The sequence below is a fragment of the Stigmatopora argus genome, chromosome 22 (genome assembly GCF_051989625.1).
Source record: "Stigmatopora argus isolate UIUO_Sarg chromosome 22, RoL_Sarg_1.0, whole genome shotgun sequence".
In the NCBI taxonomy this organism is placed as follows: Eukaryota; Metazoa; Chordata; class Actinopteri; order Syngnathiformes; family Syngnathidae; genus Stigmatopora; species Stigmatopora argus.
The window spans coordinates 2,777,236-2,791,505 of NC_135408.1; the positions used below are offsets into that span (position 1 = coordinate 2,777,236).

Consider the following 14,270-nt stretch of genomic DNA (forward strand, 5'->3'; position numbering starts at 1 on the left):
ATAAAGTGACAGGCAATGACAGGCAACCATTTCGACTCACAGGCACAAACTGTACTGCCTTAACCCTTCATAAGGCACTCGTTTAACTCAATGGCTGCCACTGACAGCGCTAGATACCCAATCCAATTTGACTGTGAGTAGCCGCCAAGCTTCCTAGTCAAAATTGATTGGACATCAAGCACCCTAGATGTCATAGCCAGTCTTTTCAATGAATTGGATGGATATCTATCGTTGTTAATGGCAAACAATGAGTTAAATACTTTTAAAAAATCTAATTTAAATTGCTACTGTGGGCCATAACCAGAGTGTATTTCTGTTTTTATTTATTTTGTTAAATTAATTTTGTTTTTAGAATGATCATTTAGTAATTACTTTATGAAATCATTAGGAAATTTAAAAATAAAAGCAACTTTGGAGTATTATTGGAAGACTAACTTCCAATGTTTTTTTATTTACATTTTATGAATTTGTTCATTTCATACATATACGTACAGACACACATAAACATGCATTAAAAGACAAATACAATATTTTTGTTACAGCTTGTCCTCACAAGGGTTTTAGGGGTGCTGGAGCCTAACACAGCCAACTGTGTGCAGTAGGCAATCATAATAAAATAATGTAATATAATGATATTTGATAGCATAGAGAGAAGTATTTTCTTTTTTTACCTAAATATAATCAATTATACTTTTATTAAGGGTTAACCAAATAAGACTTTTTGGTATCATATGTTTTCATTTCAAATGTGATCCTGGATGGTGAAGATATTTCTAATAAATTAACTGACCTGCAAAGAATTATTAAAAGTCGTGTAAAAAATGTAATGCGCACTTTATCATGATAAGGAATCAATGAATTATTTCAACAGCTCTTTTGTCAAATATCTTTGGATTGCGTTTGTAAAAAGTGTAAAGCAAGTGATTTTTTTTGTATTTTACATATTGCGAATTTTATGCATACTGTCAATGACACCTTGAGACTGAAACCCCCTAAAAACTTTTGACTTTTACAGGCCACTTCCCCTTTAAGCAGAAGAGGTCAACGCGTTCACAAACGAATGCAAATTTCAGATAACTAAGGGAAGGGCAAGGAGATAAAATATTAACAGAAAAATGATTATGATTTAAAGCCTGAATGTCTGCTCAATATTGGAGGTAAAGGACTGCACCTTGAACTTTCTCCCTGATTACTAGAGAAACGTATAAAATTTACTTTCGATAAGATATAGACTAAATCCACAAATAATAAATAAATCATACCATTATATTAATTTGTTCAGTTATTACATGACAGAAAATTAATGGAACGAAATATAGGAAAATGTATGTTGCACATCTTTAACCACTCGTCTGTGGTAGCTTTTAATAAGATTTGATTTTTAAGTCTTTATTCAAATCTATTTTTCTCCTGTAATAATATGAAATTGGCCAACTTCTTTAACTGTACAGCACTGTATTAAGTCCACAAGCTATTTTAAAAAGAACATACCACTTCATTGTTGAATCTATATGCTTGAGGAGAAAAGAAAAAAATATATTTGCCGTGTCAATAATTTCAATGACTCTTTTGTGTTGGCAACTTGTTAATGCTTAACCAGTGCTAAAATAGATACTTTCTGCCTCCAATAAATCACCTGCCAACTGCTTTCTAAGCTGGTTTCAAATGATGTTCTGTCCTTTATTTAGGTTACATAATTTAATGATACATGCTCATCAAGAGTGAAAAAAGCTATTTAAAATCATAAGCTCGCAAAAGGGAGATATAATCATATTTGTTACCAAATAGCACCAAAAATAACGAAAATAATTCCTCATAATTCTTATTAACTGTAATTATTTCATCGAGCAAAACAGCCAATTTCCATAAAATGGCCTTAAATGATCTTAATTCAAATCAAATGACATTTAATGTCCTCTGAATAATATTGAATTATTATGTTTATATAATCTCCAATGAAAAATATTTTTAAAAAATGCAAATATATATATCTAGTGCCATAGAATCTGAGTTTAACAAGCATTTTCACAGAGCCATAAATCAGTAGACTGTATATTACAAGAACTGACCTCGGCCGGGTCAAAAACGAGGGGGAGAAAAAAAATCTGTCTTCTTACATTTGCTTACGTGGCAGGCACGTGTAATGTAATCAATTTTGGGCGGGTATAGTAGACATATCATGTAACTACGGGAATCAAATCAATGTTCATATTAGTCCCACTTTGTTCGAGTGCAAAAAATGGGGGGGGAGGGTGCATTTGCGAACAGTCCAAAATGTATATCAGAAGTTGCCATTAGAGCTCCTTAAGAGGCTATGACTTGGCTGATTAGATAGAGAACATTACTGTACTTCCAACATGAGGAACATTATTGAAATTACAGCACTTTTTTTAGGTTTTGTAGGCTGGGTACTGGTTTTGGTGTCACTGCAAGACCAGTATTGGAAAGAGTCTACAAATGAAGGCAGTGCAATTACAACCTCCACAATATATGAGAACCTATGGATGTCTTGTGCAAGTGACTCTACTGGAATTTATAACTGCCGCGACTTTCCATCCCTTTTAGCCTTGCCAGGTAAGTCGTATTCTTTTGAAAAATAATTTTAGTGGAAAAAAATGTGGACTGTAATGTGGTGCGTACAGTACTGATTTGTTGATGATTCAGCTTAATGTTTTAGCTGAGTCTGCATTTTCTTTCTTTTTAGAATTGATATTACAATTTAAGAAATACTTTGCTGGAAATATCTTTCAAATTAGGAAAAAGTAAAGACAATAAAACTAAATGTCAAAATTGAGGTTAAAAATCAAAGAACAGCAATTTAATCTTAGTGGACTTTCTCTATTCTTTATAGAGTATTTGGCTATAGTAAAGCTTATCATCAAGCAATTAAATTGGGTTATATGATTGTAGTGAATGTATAATATAATTTGGTATGTATATGAAAATATTGTATTCCTTTACTGAATATCATTTAACATTAAAGAACCCGGGGAAAGAACTTTAGTCTACAGTATGTTTCATTTAATGCTACAAACAGCTTTTGCAATGTTGTAAAACATTCAACTAAATCAATTGTTAACATTTTTATTTGACATGTATTTACAACTTACACTTTATTTGAATATCAAAATGAATATACATATATATATATATATATATATATATATATATATATTCATTTTGATATTCCTGAAGAAAATCATGCAAACTTACACTTTATTTGAATATCAAAATGAATATATACATATATATATATATATATATATATATATATATATATATATATATATATATATATATATATATATATATTTTGATATTCAAATAAAGTGTAAGTTTGCATGATTTTCTTCAGGGAGCATTCAAAAGGGGTTTTAAGACAGTTATGTCTACATATTAGCCTTAGCCCTAATATATATATATATATATATATATATATATATATATATATATATGTATATATGTATATATATACACACATATATCTATACATATCTATCTATATATATCTCTCTCTCTATATATACATAGATGTATATATATATATATATATATATATATATATATATATATAAATATATATATATATATATATATATATATATATATATATAGTGTGCTGTTTCACAATTATCAACTAAATTGTACGTGTGAAATATTATGTTACTTCCATAAAAATTCCTAATTTTCTTTTTTTAAACACTCGGGTCGACAGGACATGAGTAAAAATTTAAACCATGAAAAATGTTCGCTGACAGACAAGTCTGCGCTCAATCGTAAAGCAAATAGTTTTAACTGTGGGTGGGCAGTGGGCACGTGTTAATGCACCCACACCTCTCGTGGCCAATGACCTTCCCCATCATCCTTCAGGAAGAGGAGCCTGACTCGGACTTGAATCCCATTAGCGACAACTGGATTTATTGACAGTCTTCAAAGTGAATGCCAGAAGGTGACAAATAGCTCTAAGTCTATAGACGTTAGTCAGCAGGTGGCAAGGTTCAATCTTACTTCCCTTAAATTGAGTAAACACGTGGCTTTTTGAGAGAAAAAAAGGTTAAGGAGATTCGTGAATAAAAGGACAAATCACAAGTGGGTTGTTTGGAATTAATCATTAATTTGGAGATTTCTGTAGCATCTTCGTACAAGGGTTGCTGGGAAATAGACTAAGCACACTAAGAAAGCTGGGTTGCGGAAAAACAACTTTGTCCTTGACGATAGTTTAGCCAGTTGCGAGAAGTCTTTCGTTTTGTGGATAGCTCTAAGACGGATTGAAACCGCGGCGTTATGAATCCGGTAGTGGAAGCTTTTGCCTTTTTCCTGGGCTTTCTGGGCTGGTTGATGGTTGGGGTCACCCTACCGAATCGATATTGGAGAGTGTCATCTGTGGACGGTAATGTTATCACCACGTCCACCATCTATGAGAATCTTTGGATGTCCTGCGCCACCGATTCGACTGGAGTTCACAACTGCCGTGATTTTCCTTCGTTGCTCGCACTCAGCGGTATGTGGTTGAAACTTATAACAATTGTTGACTGCTTAATTTGAGTTGGAAAAACGTTTGTAGAAAGTAGAATAGAGCCCCTCGAATTGAGACAAGGTGTTTTCTCTCACTGTTCAGTTGGGTTTGGTTTTGGTTGACAACTTTTAACAGTTTTTGACTGCTTGATTTGAGTTAGAAATTTTTTTGTAGAAAGTAAAATACAGCCTCTGTATTGAGACAAGGTGTTTTCTCACACTTTTCAGTTAGGTTTCTTTCCGATTTGTTGATTTTTTTTTAACAAGCAACGACCTGAAAGCAGTTGCATCAGCCTAAAGGTCACTGTCTGTGGTAAACAATGGGGAATATATGATGGGTAGTATAAAAATACAATAAGATAAAAGGCGATAAGAGAGAACAACCCCAGTAAACCGAGTGTAAAACAACTTTTAAAAAAATCTTCACAGTCTCTAGCTTAAGTCCAACCATGCTCTTATACTATCACAATACTATGTAATTGTATGGATTCATTCCGGTTGAAAAAAAAAAAGTATTTTGCCTGTAGTCCAGCTTGAAATGAAGTGGCGAACTTTGATATATATGTTCTTGAGATTTTTGTGACTATTATATTAGTCTGTAGGTGACAAAACTTGTTTGCTATGTTCTTCAATAGTTATACTATATTTATGAAAAGTCTTCAAATGCATCCATCGACTCACACTAATGTTATTATAAAACACTAAATATGTGTTCTCAAATAAAATAAAACAACAAACCAAATAAAAATGATTTTTTTCAAAATGGCGTCTACATAAATCAGGTATCTAAACTACACCCCACTGTCCAGTTTTTATTGGCCTGCCGTAAATTATGAAAATACTATAGAATGTGTTCTGCACAAGAAGATTAAATCCAGCCTACATTTTGTTGCAGTTCTCAGCTATAACATTAGAGGGAGCTAATTAGTTAAACAGTGCTTTCTCCATTACCTTAGCGGTCAAAACCTGACATGTATTTGTAGAATTTCAGTATTTTGTTTGACATAAACAAAATAAAAATAATCCAATTATCCTGCAATGAATTAAGCTATCTTGGTTGTGATTTCTCTTTATATTTCTTTGCTGTTGCTGGAAAAGTTCCTTTTATTCTGCAAACTTTGATTCAGTAGTGTATATATATATATGTGTGAGTGTGTGTGTATGTGTGTGTGTATGTGTGTGTGTGTGTATTTGTGTGTGTGTTTTTGTGTGTATAATTGTATATGTACTCGATAAAACCCAATCCTTTTCCCCTGATTCCAATTGTTTGTTTAGTAAATTAACTTGTAAATATTTCAGGTTGGTTGTTCCGAAAGCGGAGAATAAAGTTTGGATACTCCTGACAAAAAATGTCCTTGAAGGGATTTTGATTTATTTTGCTTTGTGTATGTGTTTTCTTGACAATAAAGACAAAATTGTACTTCCATGTGTGTTTGCAGGCTACATCCAAGCCTCTCGAGCTCTGATGATCGCTTCCATTGTTTTCGGCTCATTTGGGCTTGTGGCAACTCTGGTTGGAATTCAGTGCTCGAAAATCGGTGGAGAAAACTACCTTCTGAAAGGAAGAATTGCTGCAATTGGAGGCGTGTTTTTCTTACTCCAGGGTACGAACAGAGATGCACGGATGTGACTTATGAATGAATCACTTAGACATACAATAAAGCAGGTAGCTCTGTTAAGACCAAGAATCACACAAACAAATCACAAACCACCACTTCCTGAATTTTACTTCCAAGAATAGCTAGAAAATTATTAATAAAATTGTGAATTAATTGATCTATCCGAAGAATGTTTTCCTATACCCCACCCTTCTAGAAAGTAAAGCGGAAATAGGTCAAGTGGCTTTTGTGTTCATGTTCTTGCTCAAAAACAAGTCTATGATGACTAAAAACAACTCCTCGGCAAAGTGTTCACAACAAACTAATTTCATAATGAGTTTCCTACAGATTCCAAAGCACAAATAGAATTTCAACTTTATTATTACACACAACACCTGAAAAAATAACAACTAAGGTATCATAATCTATGTAGTGGAGACAAGTTATCTTTAAGTGGACTGCCAGTTGAAAAGGGTTATCATTACTCGTTAATAAAGTGTCTTCTTAACAATATCAGTGCATTTTTTAAATAGACCAAACTGCAAAAAAAGTGAAAACGTTCATGAACGCAGCTAGGGTTAATTGATTGATTGAATTATTTGTTAGAACATGGTAACTAAAAATTAAAAAAAAACATTATATTGCAATACTCTACACTGTAATCCCATATAGCATGTAAAATAAATGCCAAAAAAAAAGTTAAGACTTATTCAAACCTACAGTTTTAATACAAAAGTTCGGCATCAACACTTATAGTACCATATCTCAATATGGTATGACTTTAATATACAAAATATGACTGCAATATAAAATAATATTAAATATCCTAGTTTTCAGAATTTGCAAGATTGGTCTATTCTAAAACTATATTTAATATTGTTGATGTTACTCTTCCTCTCTGTACGTATACATTATTTATATCTTTTTAAAAACTTAATTATACAGGGTGACACAAACAAAAAAACAAGAATCTTTAACGACCCAATAAAATCGAGTCATGAAAAATATTGTATTCATCGCAATTCAAATCTTAAAACATCCTATTTAAGAAAAATTGGAATTTCTATTATATTTAAATGTCGTCCTTTGTATAAACATATTTTTGAACTGCGCCTCATTGAAACATCTATTTATATCATCCAGAATTCACCATAGGCATTAAAATGGCGGAGTGTTTACATACTCAAGGTCACAAAGTACTGCCAGTTGCTCTTTTCTGTTTTTTTTTATTTTTTATGGGTCACCCTGTAGTTGAGTACCATTCAACTTAACATAATCCTCATACTAGTCAAACATATTAATTAATGCAATTAGACAATTCCTCAAAGCTTTTCGTTTGTGTCATGGTGTTTTAGGTTTGTGCACCATGATCGCTGTGTCTTGGTATGCAGCAAACATCACGCAAGAGTTCTTTGATCAATACTACCCAGGGACAAAGTAAGCGTGCCTACATGATTAACTCGGAAGCATAACTCGATATAGATAGTATCACTTTCACATCACTGTGTTACAGGTATGAGATTGGAGAGGGTTTGTACATCGGCTGGTCATCAGCCATACTCGCCATGTGTGGAGGTTCTTGTCTGATATGTTCGTGCAGTTTTAAGGAGCCGGGTGAAAAAAAGTATGAATCAAAATGAAGATTTGAACTGCTCTAAGTCTATCCAAAGAGCATATAAGGAAGCAAATTGTGTTTTTGTTTTTCTAAGACTTTATCCATACCAGCCATCCTCCAGGGGACGTGTGCTGTCCGCTTCATCCCGGTCTGTCCACAGCAACTACGGAAGAAATGCCTACGTGTGAGAATTTACTACGAAACTGGAAGCCTAACATTTTCAGTCGAGAGACATGATCAAATACTGAAATATGCTGTTCAATCTCTCTTTTGTTTTTTTAAAATCTCTTTTGAAACCATTATGTCATTTAACCGTTTTATGCACTGTGATCTTTATGTACCCATTCCATATATACTGAAGTTAACAGGACAGTAGTCTTGCAGTAAAGATAACAGTATCTTCCCAGCAATGCAATACTATCATTGTGCGAATAAAAAGGCCACTGTACATTAGCAACTTTTGAGATACAATAGCAAGTTGCATTTGGAGATATCTGTAGTCAAAGTGATTCTTAGTCATATAACTTGTATTAATTTTTTTACACAAATAGTAAAGAAAGATGTGTGATTATGCTAAGTAGTATGTTAATAATTGCTCATACATATCCACCCTGAATAATGAGATGTTATGCCAAAAGTTCCATCCCATTCTTAGAGCAAAAAGATGTGTATTTGATGTACTTGATGTATTTATATTTTTAACATGGTTGCCAGATGGGGGGGAAAAACCTTTGCTTCTGAAATTGTCATTGTTTTATATTATAATAAAAACATTTTTACCTAATACTGATGATGAGAAGCGATTTTTAGTCAAGAGCATATAATGATAATATGCATTCAATGAACCACAAGAGGCTCTAATTAGCTTCTATTGTAGTGATGATACCCCCGTGGGAAAGATATAATATCACGAATGGTCGTGTGATAATTGCATAACAAATCAATATACGTACATACATTAAAGCAAGTTACAGTAGTTCACATATATTATTTGTTAGAAGAAAATCATTGGAGTGAGAGGCTTGCAGTCAATGAAGATGCAAACTGAGGCCACCTAACCGGCCCCTCTCCAGTTGTCAAACTTTTTATTCATGTGTATTCAAATGCATACAAATACTTTTAGTAGTTGAATGGAATGCATGAATACTTCCAGACTTCTCACAGAAGCCTAGGATGTCACATCCAATTACCTACATAAAAACAAGATAATTGTGTTTCAAACCCCTCAATCTAGTCCAGGGGTAGGGAACCTATGGCTCAGGAGCCACATGTGGCTCTTTTGATGGGTGCATCTGGCTCTTTGCTAACCTGTGAGCTAAAATATGGAAATCGTTGTTGACAGAACTGAGATACTACATTTAGAACTGCTTTAATCTTCATTTTTTGCAGTAGACTCTTCTGGAATGCACCCTCTCATTGATTAGCAACAGCATAAGAATCTTTTAAAAAATATTCAGTTTTTCCACTTTAAAAGTGGTGAAATTATAAAAAAAAAAATGAAAAGGCACTTGTTTACATGTATGTATTTTGACTTTTAAATTCGTAGTATGGCTCACAAGGAATAACATTTGAAAATATGAATTGTTTGTGGCTCTCTTCGTCAAAAAGGTTCCCGACCCCTGATCTAGTCCAAAGCTCCCGAATAATGAAATGACTTTTGCGTCATTGTTTTGATTAAAGGAATATTTATTACAGAATTGAAAATACACATCACTTTCAAAAGGATGAAAAAAAATTTGGGGGAATTTCTGAAAAGCAGGATTCACATCCTGGTTATAGTAAAAACTGTGGAGGACGGGAAAAGGATAGCACAGGTTGAGCAGAAAGTCTATCACTTTTAGTTTTTTAAAGTGCCACATGCCAAATCGTTCAAGCTTTTCCCATCAAAACGTATTAAGTGCCAGCCCTCTGTGACGGTAAGATCCCGAGCTCCTTTGGCAGCATAGAAGTCTCGTGACGGAACGTTCCACTCCAACACGGTCAATTGCAAGCGTGCACACTGACTCTCATTGGCTACCTGCGCTAACGTGACAGAGCATTAGAATTACACAAGTCGACTCATATAAGAAAGCTTTTTTACCTTAGCAACGGTGCTTAGCAAACTTTTTCCGATGCCAAATCCTAAAGAGGAAATAAAGAAACTGATGACAAATCCAAAACAGTACTACAGTCTTCCCTCGATTATCGCGACTTCACTTATCGCGAATTCACTTCTTTGGGATTTTTTTCTCCTATTAATAATTTTTTGGAAAGTTCATAAAAATGTGAAAATCCACGGTGAAACTCGTAAGCGGGGGCCACTCTTGCTACAAGGACTCAGCACTGAAGAAAATAAATAAATAATTTAAAAAAAGGTAGTTATAATCAATGTTCCCTCTAAGCTGCGCGCGTGCGCAATTGCGCGCTACTCTCGTCTTCGCTGCGCACAGGAAATCATATGGAGCGCACAAAATAAAATCCCTTTTTTTTTTTAGCTGTGAGGCTGACGCACGAACCACTCATCCGCCGGGCCGCCCATTCATAGATATTAATCATTACATTTTATTATTACTAAATCATTTATGTGTAGTAGACATACACCTGCTTATGGCAGGTGTGATACTGGTGTGTGCCCATAGCGAGCAATGATGATGTTGCTCACACCGGTACTCAGTGTGATCAGAGAGGTTGTCTTTCTGCCCAGACAAACAAAAAATTAGAGGGAACATTGGTTATAATAGGGGTGACCCTACTTCGCGATTTTTCGATTATCGTGGCCATGTCTGGTCTACATTAACCACGATATTCAAGGTATTACTGTATTGGCTGAATGACGCTTTTCTTTGTAGCCTTAGAATACTGGCTTGCAAAATCATACCAGATGAGCTATCAATATTGATGGGAATATTTTAATAAATTCCTTGTGACAGACAAGCGCAAAATAGTGCTTCGTTATCAAGAGGAAAGAAAATGTCACATCGTATTCAAATTTCTAACCGTTTGAAATCTGTCCCCAAAAATTTAAAGTACTTTGAAATGGTAGAAAAAAGTGAATAATTACAAACAAAGGATAAAGTGCACACTACATTCCAACTTGAGGGTCGTGAAAATGATGACTCCACTATTACTCTATATCTGGCTATTAATTACTTGCAAAATGTAGCTTACCTCGGTATTCAGGCATCACGTATAAATCCTCTAAATGCATTGACCGTCCTTTCCATGTGCTGTAGATGTAAAAGTAAAGGGCGTATCCAACAGTGGTGAATCCTAATGGGACATGAAGAGACTGCAATCATCTTGTGTCCGTAGCGGTCTAGTTTGTCATCCCTAGGTAAGATGAAGGCGCCCTGAGCGAGCAATGGCAGGCACAAGTGAGTTTTTTCACCTTTTATGCAAGATACGTTTTTTCTTCTTCTTGAATTTCTTATTGAATTCATAGACGTAAAAATAAATTTTGTTCAGCCTTTTTATTTGTTTATCTTTTCTCTATTTTGAAATAATTTACTGTATCTGCCGCATTGCGTTATGGAGTTCTGTCTTTGTCACCTTGCAGTTTCGTGCATGTCGAGCCTAATTTGTGCGCATATAAGCCATACCCTCGATTCCGTAATCATTTTTTGGGACAAATACGGCGTATATCCGAGTAAATACATTATATATGTTGTTGATTGGAGCTTAGCAATTATTGCGCGCAATGGCTCCAAGTGCTTTGGTCAAATCGGTTTGCACAGTGTACATTGGGAAGTTTCGGTCTGTGGTGCGTGTCTTGAATGGTTGGTGGGCCGGGCTGTGTTTTTTGGCCGCTCGAAGGCATGATTTGTGTGTTGATTTTGAAGGGGGCTCAGCGGTTGCACCGTGGAATGATTCCCGGGTGCTTCGGATACTGGGGTTGCATTGGGCTCCACTGTATACATTTTGCGGTTTTAGGATATGGCCTTTCGTTTGTGGTGGGTGCGCGTCCTTAGCTTTAGTGGCCAAATCGTGTATTTCAGGCGTTGAGGGGTGCGATTTGATATTTTTGATTAAGGCTCAATGCCTATTTCCCAGAGTGGTTCCAAGTACTTCAGGTGCTTGGACCAAATCTACTTGCACTGTGTGCATGGAGAGATTTTTGAGTGTTCTGCATTTCGTTAGTTTGAGTAGTTCAGAATGGTTACGGCTTGTGGCAAAGCATCTTACATGATTACTTGGTCTTGGGTTGACAAGAACAAAGTACTCGATAGCTGCTGTTTATAAGGTCAGCTTAAATTACTGCATTTTAACTGTCATCATCGGAGATTTTTAGTCATCTACAAGAATAACATTTATAACGTCATCGTGGGAGGTTAAAATACAAGATTTTGCCGGTGAAGCAGATGAAACCGGGCTTTATCTTTATTTGGAAAAAGTACAATAATACATAAAACAGCAACAAAAATTGGTAGCTTCATATGCACTTTTTTCCTTTTTAACTTTTAAGCGGGGAAGAATACTGTGACACACTATAGCCCAGGCTTATGTACGTTCTTGGAAAAAAGTGACTATGAAGCCAATGCTTTGCACAGAAAAAAAAAACATTTGATACATTACTTACCACGCAAGTATTTTACCTTCTCTAGATTTATTCTCTTCTGGAACTTCAGCAATGAGACATTCAAAGAAGGGATTCTGGCAGAAACCATCACGCTCCAATTCTAAATGAAAACAAAAAAGTAGACTTCACCTGTATCGATTATATATTGTATAATCTTAGATTCTAAAACATATGCAGATGTGGTGGGCCTTATGACTGGTTTTGACTATGTAATAATTAGTGTCTGTGGCTTAAATCAACTGAGTTTTGACCACGCAAAAGTTCATAAATAGGATCTTAATTGTCACCCTGAATTGGCGGCCAGACAATCGCAGGGCACAGGGAGACAAACAACCATTCACGCTCACACTCATACCTAGGGGCAATTTAGAGTGTCCAATTAGCCTACCATGCATGTCTTTGGAATGTGAGAGGAACCCAGAGTACCCGGAGAAAACCCACGCAGGCCCGGGGAGAACATGCAAACACAACACGGTGGACGGACCTGGATTTTAACCCATGACCCCCACTGTGAGGCCGACGCGCTAACCACTCGGCCGCCAGGCCGCCCCAAACAGGTTTCATATTTATAAATAATAATTTCTTGTGGTAATCCCAAATTGGGTCTTTTTAGAGCCCTGTGAAGAATAAACAGTCAGAAATATCTTTTATTTTTCATCATTTAGAATAAAAAAAGACTACAGTTAGATAAAAATAATAATTTATTAAATCAATATTTTGTTAGTAAATTAGTTATTAGTCTTTACCTTCACACGTTATCTTCACCTGATCGGTCATCTTTTCAAACTCAGCCAACTCCTGAAAAACAAGATACACTTGTGTCATTACAATTTGGAACGCCTGCCACATTACTTTGTACAGCCTGCTTAAAAGTTGGAACATTAACGTAATGCATGAACATCACCATTATCATCCTCGAAATGTCTTTGCAGTCTTCTTTATTCGCGGCACGTATTTTAAAGTTCATTTTAATTGCACTTTGTTCTTGTTTGTGTGCACTTAACGCATCAATCCTTTCAATTTCACTTCCGTGCGACGCTACCTCGACAGGAAGTGGTAACAGGGGATTCTGCACCTTGCATCCTTTCAAAATAACAAACACTATAGTTACCTGTATCATAGCGTGAAGTATAATTGGGATGAGGGTGATAATGGGAAGCCTAATCCTTATTTGTTTGACTCTAAACGTGTTGTTTACTCTCCGAAAAAAAACTATTTATATTTCAGTTTGGAATTTATAAACTATACATATTAAATAGTTGCATTTAGTTCAAGTGTTTCTTTATTTTTCTAAAAACATATCAGCGTATCTTTCATCATCCTTCCTTTTTTTACTTACTTTCTGTGTATTTTGTACAAATATAAAAATAAATATTAAAAAAATCATACAAAATAGATGAGATTAGATTACATTAGATTACTTCATCAATCCCGTATTCGGGAAATTCACTGTCGCAGTAGCAAGAGGGTGAGAATACAGACACAGGAAAAGACATTTTAGACGTAAACTATTAGGTATAAATAAGTAAATAAATAAATAATCGTGTATGTTTTATATTTAGACAAAATAAGAGTGATAAATTGAATGTATTTATTTATTTTTGTCCAAAGATGGCCTTTTCCTTCAATAAACATCTTATACAAGGGCAACCAATGGAGTCATCATAAATGATTTTAAGCATGTTTTGTTTGGCTCGTGCAACCTTGAAGAAATAGGAAATGTGTTATAACCATTATGAACATTTTGGCAAAAGTCCATATTCACAGTTTAAAATGTGCTAATCAAAGACTACATTTTCAAGAGCAACTCTTTGAAATTTTATTTTTTTGTTGTGTTTGGGGGGACTATTCACCCCATATTTGTACATTAGTACAAAAGTGAATGGAAGCTCCTAAATTGAAAAAAAAAAAACAGTGCTACAGACATCTTGTGATGACAATACTTATTGTATTTCACGTTAATTTTCAACTTTTCTCATTTCAGGTA

At 34.8% G+C, this 14,270-nt stretch overlaps 2 protein-coding genes across 2 annotated transcripts; one reads left to right on the plus strand and one right to left on the minus strand.

Annotated features, from left to right (window-relative positions):
* The first annotated feature begins 4,284 nt into the window (after window positions 1-4,284).
* cldn15b (claudin 15b) lies at window positions 4,285-8,248 on the plus strand. The gene is made up of 5 exons (XM_077592412.1): window positions 4,285-4,501; window positions 5,955-6,119; window positions 7,469-7,550; window positions 7,627-7,737; window positions 7,823-8,248. Exons 1-5 carry the CDS (start codon window positions 4,285-4,287, stop codon window positions 7,914-7,916), a joined length of 669 nt encoding a protein of 222 aa, XP_077448538.1. The 3' UTR covers window positions 7,917-8,248.
* Window positions 8,249-9,393: 1,145 nt separating this feature from the next.
* sat2b (spermidine/spermine N1-acetyltransferase family member 2b) lies at window positions 9,394-13,350 on the minus strand. The gene is made up of 6 exons (XM_077592413.1): window positions 13,188-13,350; window positions 13,030-13,081; window positions 12,300-12,383; window positions 10,876-10,977; window positions 9,809-9,849; window positions 9,394-9,745 (listed from the first exon to the last, which is right to left on the minus strand). The coding sequence occupies exons 1-6, from the start codon at window positions 13,248-13,250 to the stop codon at window positions 9,566-9,568; spliced, it is 522 nt and encodes a 173-aa protein (XP_077448539.1). The 5' UTR covers window positions 13,251-13,350; the 3' UTR covers window positions 9,394-9,565.
* Between the last annotated feature and the right edge of the window lie 920 nt (window positions 13,351-14,270).